Below are 12,225 nucleotides of genomic sequence, written 5' to 3'. Positions count from 1 at the left end.
AAACTGAATTAGCAAATTACACTTTTAATCTTCCCCTATTCAGATCCTGTCTTTTTACCTTCCGTTCTGCAACATTGACTACATCAGTAGGTTTCAGTAATCTTTTCTTTATGTGGAAGTTGCAGTAAAGTAGTTAGGTTAGTAGTGGATGTTGTGGCTCTCGGTATCATTAGCTTGTCATCTTTGAATAACAGATGTGCATTCTCTTCTCTTTCTCTGTTACTTGCTATGTGGTTATAAAATCTTTTTACATGTTGCTGTCTATAGCCTTTTTAGGTAAAACTCATTTTTATATGTTAGCTGTAGATTTGTGCTCATGCATGCTTGTGGTGTTTATTTTTGCTTTTTTAGTTTGTATCTGTTTCCATATTTCCTATTGCTTTTTGGTTTTCAGATAATTAAAGGCATTAAAGAACTCTTGAGGAAGCCTTATCAGGACCTTACCATGTTTCCTATCATTCTTCCACATCATGATGGTTTGTCATTGTGTCATATAATGTTGTCTTCTAGAAACCACCTTTCTTGGATTCCTTTTTCCCTTCTTCCTTCTAGAATTCCTTATTATAGGACCTTGCCTAGTAATTCAGTCTCAATTTTAAAATAACACAGAGTTCAGCATTCTCCTTATTTGATACTCTCTCAGCACTAGAGTATTTATTACAATTTCATCGTCATGCTCACCTAATTGTGTCACACAGACACATTTTCAACTGTAGCTTCTTTCTTATTCAAATTTGAAGGCAGTTGTTAGTTTTCCCCTGCTCCTATAAGCTGCTCTTATTTTATGGAAAACATGTACCTGACTTACCCCAAGAATCTGGGGGTAGTTTGTGTCTTCCAGTGCAGCTTTCCAGACACATTCTTTGATGGCTCAAGATCACTTACTAATGCCAAAACTCATCTTTGGATGCTTGTATATCACTTCATTAGGAATAAGGACCATGTGTGATGGCACTGAGCACAAGTTTAGCACTGAGGGCTGGAATTGGGAGCTGTGAATAGCGTTTTCTATAATAGAGTGACAACATTATTAAATAATAGAAAACTCCAATTGCATTGAAACTTCTGTGTTGGAGATGAAACTGGTACCGATGATAGCTGGGAAGACTGTGGGTGATTTGTTTCATGTTACTTATCTTGAATTGTTTCTGACTTGCTAGAGTGTGCTATGAGCGAGCCACCTTCAGCCCAACGATCCAAACCTTCATTCTTTCTGCCATCTGGCATGGGGTTTATCCAGGATATTATTTAACATTTTTAACAGGAGTACTAATGACACTAGCAGCACGAGCTGTAAGTACCAACCAAGTATCTTCTTAAATAATAAGTTTTGTAAAAGCAAGTTGATCATGTTTTTTGCTCCAAAGATGCCCTTTATTGTTGATACACAATCTGTCTTGTAGTGGTGTTTACTTTTTTTAGTTATGAGAACAATGGGAATGATTAATTAAAAGGAGGGCTTGATTGGTGGAAATGAACAAGACACAGCCTATAACATCTTTGTAGCATATAATTTGTGGAAGGTCTTCCACTATTAACTGATGGTGTGTTACTATAGCATGCTGAACAGGTTGACATTATCTAAAATAATTTTGAAAAAAATCGGTGATGATCAGTAGGTTAAAATTCAGGTGTCAATATATTTCTATATATATTTCTAGAGTCTGCCTCATCTCTAATTTATCTCCAGTACTATTGTGAGGATCATCACTAAAGAATGTTCCCCCACAAGCAGCACATAAAAATCTTTAGTGCAGTTACTATTTCTAATTGGTCAGCCAGTATGCAGTCATATTAACAAGCTTTTGCAGTTGCTATTTAGAACCGTATGGAAACAGCAAATCTGCCAAGAAATCTCTCACAGTTCTGCCTGAGAAAGCTGTGTAAGAACAGAAACAGGTTTATCAGTCACTTGGTGGAAAAAAGGAACAAATTACACATCAGATCAGAGCAGCATAACAGAGCACTTTTTTGTTGAAAGAACTAGGAGTGTGAGAAATGAAGCAGACTGCTCTGTGGTTGCTATAATATGTAGGGAAAGGTGGTACTTCAGATTTAGGTTGTTACTACATCAATAAAACAAATGCTTCTTTTTCTTCACAAGATATAGGTATAGTGCTTATTCGACAGAACTGACTCCTTTCTTTACAATAGATACAGCTTTCTTCTTCTTCCAGATCTATCACAGGGAACTTTTGACATTTATCAGCAGAGGGCTGGTGCAAAAGTCAAGGTTCTGGGACAGTTCACAGATAAAAGTTGTTTACTTAGTGAGATGAGTCCAGTAAATTGGAGTGCTCACTTCCCTTCATCCTGGGCTTCTCTAGTAGACTACAATGTATTCATGTTTCATATGTATCAATCAATAGGCTAGTAAAAAAATATTTTGAGTTTCTGTATCAACAGGTACTTAATATCAAATAAGATATGTTAGAGCATATTTGTTATTTAACTCTACTAGCCTTTAACTGCAAAGTTTGGCAGCACTGATCCACACTTTGTTCTGTTATGCTTAAGCATATGTCCAAATTATTTTACTGCCTTTAATCATTACACATTTCATAACCGGGTGTTTACTAGTGGCAGTCATAGATTTGTGTCAAAAGTTATTCTTCAAGTCCTAAAGTACAAGATTACAAGAAATTTTGTGAAGCTTCATCTGAGTTCTACAGAGCTCAGGAACAATTCCTTGCATGTGACCATAGGAATAACTAGAGGGAGCTGGCAGTATGAAGGGTATGTAGCTAGAATGATTTGTTTGACTTAGTGTAACTAAGCAAAGGCTGATTGGGAATTTGGTATTTAAAGGGCAATTAAAATAAGAAGAACAAGAAGGGTCAAAAAGGGTTTTTAATGTAAAGAATTAAATCAGCAGGAGCTGGCCTTGGATACATTCCTTGGAACAAGGAGTTCTAAAGAAGCTGAGGGTTAAGGATGCTAAACAGTGTAGTCTGGTGTGCAGCTTTTCAGAGAGCACTGCTTCAGAGCAGGTGACTAGGAGGTGGCACTGGTGGTATCAAGTTGGGGTCAAAGGCTGAATTGAGCCTATCTTGGTTTTTCAGCACAGAAGAGTGTGAGCAAGGATAACAGTTCAGTCAAAGGAAGGAGAGGCAAAGATTTACTGATGTCTTTATAATTATAGACTTAAATAAAACTGAACCCAAGCCGGTGTGGGATTTGGATTTGGGTTTTTTAAATACTTCTGGTATTCAATCTTTTGAGCAGAATTTTAGAGCAAAAGAGGATTCAGCATAGAAATTTGAGTCATTTTGTAATAATTCCACTTGATAGAAGTTAAGATTCCTGAAATATATAATTAGAACTGATACTTTGTATATTCTGATATATACTCTGCTTGCCTTAAAATATATTTTATTAAAAAATGTATGAAAATGGCTGATATATAGAAGCTTTTGTCAGAAACATTCTGGCCTTCACTTACTCCAACCCTCTATATTTACACAATGGCTTGATAGAATATGTCTGCCTCATTCAGACAAGCAGTGCAAGTTTGCATTGGATTTAGGGTAGGATTAATTTATTTAAATTCCATTTAGATTGATAAATGCTTAAATTCCCATGGTGAATGAAGTGCAGGGAATTTGAGCCAATTCCTCTTGAAGTTGATGGGCATTTTGAATAGTTCAAAAATATTTGACCAAACTGTAGCATTTAAATTCATCCTATTACTTTTGTGTCAATGCAACAAACTGAGCTCTCAAGGTTTATTCCTCAGCTAATTAGTATTATCTGCTTTTTCAGATAAGAAACAATATCAGACACTATTTTGTTGAATCTCCCGCTGTTAAACTATGTTATGATATTGTAACATGGATGGCAACTCAAGCAGCAATAAGTTACACAGTAGTGCCATTTGTACTTCTCTCTGTAAAACCCTCCTTCACCTTTTACAGGTAAGCACATTCTACCTGTTTCGTTTACTTTAACTTGGAATAGTATTTTCACTGGCAGAAGATTTCTGAAGCTATTTTACTGAGATGATTCTAAGATCAACTTGTAGCTGAGTGAACTGTATTTCTAGTGCTTGAACATAGTGTGTCTTGTATTGCTCACATTTTCGTGTCATAACAGACTTATTTTTCAGGGGGCAGGGAAAAAACCTCAACCAAGAACAAAACCAGAGGACATCTTTGAAATTACTGTGTGCCCTTGAACTATTTTATAGGAAGACTAGATTTTGACTTCCCAGAAGTGACTTGTGAAAAAAGTTGAAAGGACACTTTTGTTCACTTTATACTTTGTTTCAGTCCTAAATAATGCGAGGGAAGACTTAATTTCTTATTTTCCCCTTCTTTTACTTTCTTAAAGCAAATTTAATGTTTTCAAATCTTAATTGCAAAGTATATCTGTAAAAGTGGTTAGTTTCATTGATTTACTATTTCTGTTTGTTTTTTAGCTCCTGCTATTTCTGTCTTCATATTGCCAGCATCCTGGTGTTGTTGGTATTTCCATTGAAAAGAACTCAAAAAGGAAGTAAAAAGCATGAAAGTGTCCAGCCAGTGTGGTCCAGAAAACTAGAAGAAGAAAGTCTTTTGCAAAAGAACAATTATTCCACAACAAATAATAGCTTCAGTCAGAAACAAGAAATAACCTGCAGATATCAAGCATTAAAACAGTGATTGAGGAAATACTATGATGAATATATTTTGTATGTTTTCAGAAACCCATTTTTAGCACCTTTTAAAGGGGTTTGTATTTGTTTGCAAAGATATTTAGTAAGAAAAGAATGCATTACCTAGGAAAATCACATACAATAGCAAGACTGGAAACAAAACAAATTAACCCCTCCCATGCCATGTCCCTGTGGGTCACGCCTTATATGAAGATATTACCATTATTTCAATGGGCACTCAGGACTTGCAACGTATGTCCATAGGGTCATATGTGTGCCCTTTGCTGAATGTACGTTGTGTATCCCAAGGCACTGATGGGGTGGAATAAAATTGTGTCAATCTAGGATTAACAAATGGAAATTAATTTTTCCAACTGAATGACTTGCCTTAAACCCTCTATTTACTGAAATATTGTTTCTAAGTGGGCATTTCAAGTTTGATTTTATGTGGAAAGTATTTCTAATATCTAACACTATGTGCTATAAAGAAGATAAAAAGAGGAGATGCAAAGTCGCTAGAAGACTTTGGAATCTTTCAAAGGGAATTGCAATAAGCATCTCAGTATTTGGAGGGTTTTCTTAAAGGATCTCAAACTATTAGAGTACATCACAGAACTGTAAACATTGATGCCAAATTATAGTTAGGTTTCTTTGATAAAGAGTATAATTACTCTGAATGATTAAAATGGCCCTTCTGAATGGATTAAAAACACCTCAAGATTTACCTTTTCCAGGGATTGATAGCTCTAATGTAGATTTCTTTTACTTTAAAGTATCTAAACCCAATAAAACACTGCCAAGTGGGCTTTGCAGCCAGAGGGGGAAAGGCAGCCACGAGGCACAGAAGACAATGTGCAAGCACTGGGATTTCAATGAAAGTGCAGTTTTGCCCTTAAATACCATAAATACTTGTTCTAGAATAGAACTGTTTTACAAAAAGTAATTTTTAATACTTAAAGTTATTTTGAAGTTTCAGGCATCAGTTAGTTGATGATGCCTTCAGTATAAAATAGCAAAATTACCTTGAAGCTCCAGCACATAGGTAGTCAAACGTGAAATGACTATCACCACCAATTCCTGTATGCTTCGTAATTGATGAACCTTTATCCAAAGAAGTGTGTGAATTAGAGGAAAACCTTTTTCTTTGAATTAGAATTTTAGATGCAAATTTCATGTCATATTTCTGGGTAACATAATGAAAGAAAAAGAATTCTTCAGAATATCTGACTGTCTGAATTATGGAAGTGTGTCAAGGAAACAATGCAGCGGTTATATCTATTCCCGACCATTTATTGTGATTATGGTCAGTGCTAGAGTACTACTGTTAAAGGGCTACATTTTAATTGCATATATTCTGTATTTTCATATAATTTTTTTAAGTAAACACAAACTGCTTATCCACGTGGGGTTTATTTTTAATTTTAAGCCAGATACAAAATAATGCCAGAGAAAAATAATGCAGCTGGTTGATTAATAACTAACAATGATTGAGAAAATTTTGTCATACTATTTTGAAACCTAAAGTTTTCATCAAATATCTAGTTCCAGTATTGGATGAGTATTCTTACTACCAGAAGTGCAGCAATGGTCCTCAGCTTTGGGGATATTGCCAGGCAAACATCATGACAGTACTCCCTGAAGAAGCAGATCCTAAGTTGGTCAGAGTTATTTCCTTGCTGTCCTAACTCTGTGTCTGGCCATTGGCTCCTTGCCTAAAACTCCAGGAGGAGGGGAACATAACTTCCCATATATGTGAGTTAGCACTAATTAATCTACTCAGAAAGGGGGAACTGAATATGAAATGAGAATGGATGAGTCTGTTTGAATGGATGAGCAGGGATGTTAATTGTTTCAGTGACAGCTGTATTATCTGGAGAATAAAATAATCTGACTTCTAAATCCTTACTTTGCCCAGGTAGACTTTCCCTTACATGGGGTTATGGTTGTCATATGCTTCTTTGATACCACATTATGGTTTTCTTGTTGTTAATAAGTAAGGGCATGCTAGTTTGTTTGATCATCCTTGTTAGATACAGAATCAGGAAAGACATTTTTTTGCTTTCTGTACTTGAAGGGACATTTACATAAAAGAAGCAATTAGATTTGCACATTTCTGGGTGGGTAAGTAGAAATAAGGTTGATTCCTTCAGCATTTCTTACTCTTGAACTTAAATTCATCTTACTGGTGCAGTCTCCAAATCTGTTCAAACAAACACTTTTGGATGCTAGTACAATGTGCTGTTTTCCTATTTATGTTCTTGTACTCCATTTGTATTGTTTTGGCATGGAGGCTTACTAATTCTTAATGAAATATGGAAACAGTTGTAAAGGCTCCCAGGAAATAAGCAGGTTTAGGGTAGTGCAGTCTGGTACTTGAATGTGAGTGAATTCAGAGGTACAGTTTTGTTCAGAACTTTTGTATAGAGGGAAGTTGAAACAACTAAGAAAAAACATTCATGCTTTCATTGAGCACAGGTGGCAAAATACGGGTTCCAAAATTGGACGTGAGTTTTTTCCTTCATGATTTGAACTCATTAAGTAATTGCAACTAAGAAAATACGACAATTAATTGATTCTGCACAGAATTTAAGTATAGTGTCCTAGAATTTACCCTTTAATTGCCATTGTTAAATATAAAAGTACTTTCAACAAAAATCTGCTCTTCACGAGAATGAATTCTCTTGGGGACTATGGAAAGAACTGTTTTATTTTAATGGCAGCACTCTGATTTTAGTCAGACTGGGGTTTTGATGTTTCTTTCCCTCTGCTTTACTCGTTTTCTGCCTTGCTATCGCACTGGATCCTTTTTATCCATTCAGTCAGACAGTCAAGAGCAGCCAGCCCCAATGCGTTAGATAGTTTTTAGGTTTTACACACATGGTTTGAGAATACTGAATTTGAAAGGATGGCAGTGATTACTATTGCCCTTCCTGACAAAAATTGTAGAAAGTATATTTCCTATAAATATTTTGGACATGAAAGAAACATGGTTTTAAGTATTCTTTCACTTAGTAAATAATGTATATCCAAAAGGCAAAAGTGTTTCCTGTATTGCAGATCAGCACACTATGAAAAATTAATGCAACATATCATTCATAATTTTATGGTGCTTTGCAGATGTTTGCCTATTGTGAACGGCTCATTCAGGCACTTAATGAGTTAGTGTTAGTAAATGTAGTCACCCTGATAGTAACTATTTGCTTGCTTAATGTTTTTTAACTTCTATGATTCTGTGTTAATGAGAGAGATATATATTACATATTTAATAATACTTTCAGTGGTGCCCACTACTGTTGTAATCAAAAAGGCTTTGTTAGCTTTGCAGTTACAGATACGCCTTTCTTATTCAGGAAACTTGTTCTTCCCTGGCCATTCCTTAAGTTGACATGTAGACAAGATTTCAGTAATTGGTGACATTTGAAAATGTATTACATGTAAAAATATTGGTATGCACTTCAATATGCTCTTGATAACAAATTACACTTTAGTGAGAAGACCATGAAGAGACCTTGGTATATTCGCAGCTCTACACTGATATATGATTTAAGTTTTACCAATATAGTAAATTATTTATTAGAGAAATTTCACGCTTGAAGAACTTGTTCTGTTTCCCCCAGGGGAATAAGTAATATTAATATAAATGCTAGGCTTGTATGACAGGATGCACACTAGGTAATTTTGCCTCTTTTGATGGCATTGATTTGGATAGTGGTAAAATATCCTCTGATGCAGAGGAGATGTTTGAGATTATCACCTCCTGTCTAATTCATATCAAAGTAATTTTAACAAAATCTAGATATTTTCTCTCAGAAGTTTTGCAAACAAATTGTTTACAATTTGTTTAAATACATGGTCAAATGTGTCTTCACGTTTGCATACAAATATGTAACTTGCTTATATGTAAACTTTCACATGTTCAACTTTGTAAGTTGGCCTTGAAAGATAAAGAAATTTAAAAGCACAAGTTACTATAATTTAGGCTTTCGTTTTCCTTATCTTTAATTGTTTCACTTTTAATTCTCATCGAATTCTGAAATCAGGCTTGAGAATTTAATTTTCATCGAAAATTTTGAAATACTACCATCTATGTAGAAGTGATCAGTGTTAGAAAAACAGATGGAAATAAATTTAAGGATTTAATTATGATGCAGACTATGTATTAAAAAAATACACATTAGTTCTGTGCTGATTCATCACAGCATTTCACTACATGATTGACCTTTATGTATTTATTTAGGTCCAATAACACTCTGAACTGCACTTGGTGTATTTTTAAATTTTCCTGTTTAAAAATCAATTGACAATAAGTACTTCAATAAGTATTTAAATGCTACTCTGAATAAGTAAGCAGACACTCTAGTGAATTGAGCCTACTCTCATAAGATTACCAGATCTGCCTGCATCTCAGCTGGTTTGTGCTGTAGGTCTTCATCTTCACAGTCTTGGTGGAAAAGGATGGCAGTGGAGAAGTCTCTAGTCAGAACATGTCCCAGCTGTGCCACGCAATTCCTGCAGGGAGCCAGCCCTACTTGCACAGCCAGGCAGAGGTTCTACTTGCTTGTGACCCAGGCTGCAGCTGCTCTATGCTACATCTGGCTGGATTTTTGACATATTTGCTCTTAATCTAGACATTTTACAACGCCATGAAATCCAGACGTGCACAAAATCACCCTCCAAAATTACAACTACAAATACTGCAACACTTGTTTATTATGGTAAAAGCTAAATGAAAAAAAAAAAGATTTCTTAAAAACTTGTTTCAGAATGGGCTTTTTGTAGGTTTTTTACAGAATTTAACCATCAAATATATCAATTTTCATCACATTAAATATTTAAACCACAATTTTGCTCAGTTTAGGTATACAAATGTGCAAATGTAAATGTTGCCACTTTATCATCATTTGTGCATTAGCTGTGTGTCCAGTGACTTAGACCTGGTCTTGGTTGTAGATGGTTTTAGATTTTCTGAACCCATGTGCATATCCATATAAACATGGTGTAAATTTTGAATTGAAGAACTGTGACTTCAGACTGAGATCTGAGGTAGGGCTACTTCTGGAGGAAAGTTTTTGTATTGCTAGTGACTTAGTCCAGCACCTTATTCCAAACAAATCTCTTGGCAAAAGAGACCTCTGCACAATCTTCTTCCCTTCTTTTGTTCTCTAAGGGGGAGGTACCCCAGGCTGGATTTTCATTTAGGTTTCACTACAATATGTCATATGAATAGACAGCTGTGGCCCATGCTTTAGCCAGATTAGACTTGAAAACTGGGACGGTGTAATCTGAAACAAACAAACAAAAGAAAAAATAGAGAGAATGGGGTGCCCAGAGACTGGTAATCAGAAAAGTGCAACACTGCTTATTAAAGGTGCAACAATTACTACAATAAGGTAAGGAGTATTTGCCTATGCATCTTTTGCCTTTCTGTGTGTTTTTCAGTTCTCTTTACATCTTTTCTTTGTACCTTCTTTTGTCCAGTGGTGTTGACTATTTCTATGAAGAATCTGCTCATGTGTCCTACTGTGACAAAGGTGTCAAAATGCTACAGTAGTAATTAGGTAGTTACTCTTAAATCCCAGACCTCAGATGTGTTCTAGATAAGTTAGAAGAGAACAATCAAAATGTATTGGATGAAAAATAGTGTAAGATGGGTATTATAGCATTATTCAAAGATGTTGTGATAAGTTATTCAATTTAAGAGTTTAAAATATGGAACTTTATTCTTTCCTGCCTTGGTTACACATTCAAAGGAATAGTTTTACCTCAATGCAGAAGTAGTTATGCCTCCAACCACCCGTACGTTAAGGTGAGAGAACACCCCTAAAAGTGGATAGCTACAGTATTCCTAAATTTGCCTTTCCTGGTTCAGACTATAATACATTGTCAGTGAATTTCATTTTTATTATTCCAAAATCTATATTTTTTAAAAAGTGTTATTTTTCAACAGATCCATAAACTAAGTGTTGGTGTATGGTAAAATTAAAATACCACTGTTAGTTACACTGTGATTGTGATATTTTAATAATTACTTATTTCTAATTTGTCTGAGCAGTGCTGCAGAAGCAGCATGCTGTTATGTTTTAAAGGTGTTTTTAACTTGCCTATAAATGTTCTTTTCTAATTTGTGTCTTTAAATCTGATTAAACTGTAGTTTAAAAAAGTGAATTTGTTTTTCTAAATTCTTTGCTGTCTGTCTTTAATGAGTGGTGAAGAACAAAATTATTTTAATGCAGTTTCTCCTTTTAGATTGCTAAATATACATTGCATGTATTAACACCGTTATTTGGAATGTTCTAGTTCAAAATTGCTTTTATTTAGTTTGTTTTCTAAAGCCTATATACAAGTATATGTGTATAATTATTTTTCAGTAGAGCTAGTAAACAGAATTTTGAGTCTAGCCTCTTGTTACTTGGGAAAGGTGCTTAAGCAATTTAAACCTTCCATCTCAGAGCATATTGCTACTCGATGAGCACTACTTCTGGATATGACACCTGGGGAGTTTTTAGCTTGAGAAATGGAAACCTTATAACTGAGAAATCAAATTCAGTGCTTTGAGGAAGCTGTTGCTTTAATTGCTGGTTCCAAAGAAGCAGGGCTAAATGTCTACCACACATGCACTTTTTTTTTTTTCTTTCTTTTTTTTTTTTTTGAAACTCAGTTACCAGGACTCTGATTAGGCAGTTTCTGTTGGCTGGTGACAGTATGCTTAAGCTGGCTGAGACCCCTGGACCTGCAGGTTTTTACTGTGTGAGCTCAGATTGTTGGTGAAGGGATATGTGTCACTACTAAAGATGGGCTGTTTCCATCACTTCCTGTCTCACACTGAATAATTTTCTCTCTTCTTTTGATCTGGTATTAATTCCACTTCAGTACAAATTTTGTAAAGATGGTGTAACTTTTTAAAGACATCCTTATCCAGATCTCTTTCTGCCAGGGGTCCCACCGTAGAGGAATGTGGAATGTGTGATGTTCCCTTGAAAGGCCCTACTGGAGCAATGGTATTTTTGAGCCTTGTGTGTTTGGAATTCTCTTTTAGCAAGCTGTATCACAGGAGATGAAAATACTTGCCATTCCAAGACAAAGGACTACAGATGCAATTTTAGAAACTTGGGCAAATTTATTTTAACCAGAAGTTAGACTGCAATGGAAATTGCCTTCTCAAATACGCATTCACAACAGTCAGTCAGGAATATGAAGTGTCCTCATGAACTAAACTTTGCTGTATTTAGTGAAAAACTCATTTGTAGAGATTAAAATAAAACACAGCTTTCTGCTACTAAGTATTGTAAATTCTTAAGTTGTTGCACAGGAACAGTCATGATTAAGAGCATCCTGGAACCAGCAGATATTTTCCTGTGCCTATATTTAACTTAGTTCTGAGTAACTTCCTGATAACATTCAGAATGTTTCAGTACAGAATACAGAAATGGTTCTAGTGGGAGATGTCTTCAACCTATTTACTAGATGAGAGTTGGAGATCTGTCCAGAGTTTGGCAGTACATCTTACAGTTCTTCCTAAGGGAATCATACATAGTAGCAAAGGAGTTATTTCTCCACAAGGGCTGCACATGATCTTTCCAAACTGAATAAAC

General features: G+C 35.3%; 1 protein-coding gene across 5 annotated transcripts in view; it reads left to right on the top strand.

The window, feature by feature from the left end:
• Positions 1-10,798, top strand: part of MBOAT2 (membrane bound O-acyltransferase domain containing 2) — a 92,623-nt gene extending 81,825 nt beyond the window's left edge. For all 5 annotated transcript variants that reach the window (XM_066179891.1, XM_066179890.1, XM_066179892.1 and 2 more), the window contains 3 exons: positions 1,161-1,293; positions 3,763-3,914; positions 4,418-10,798. In XM_066179891.1, the coding sequence (XP_066035988.1) occupies positions 1,161-1,293; positions 3,763-3,914; positions 4,418-4,640 (508 nt within the window). In that variant the 3' untranslated portion in view covers positions 4,641-10,798. The remainder of the gene's footprint in view (positions 1-1,160; positions 1,294-3,762; positions 3,915-4,417) is intronic.
• The last annotated feature ends 1,427 nt before the right edge of the window (positions 10,799-12,225 follow it).

This window comes from Chamaea fasciata, unplaced genomic scaffold (assembly GCF_029207755.1).
Source record: "Chamaea fasciata isolate MVZ Bird 193981 ecotype frontalis unplaced genomic scaffold, bChaFas1.0.hap1 SCAF_3, whole genome shotgun sequence".
NCBI lineage: Eukaryota > Metazoa > Chordata > Aves > Passeriformes > Sylviidae > Chamaea > Chamaea fasciata.
This window is presented reverse-complemented; position numbering and strand designations above follow the sequence as displayed.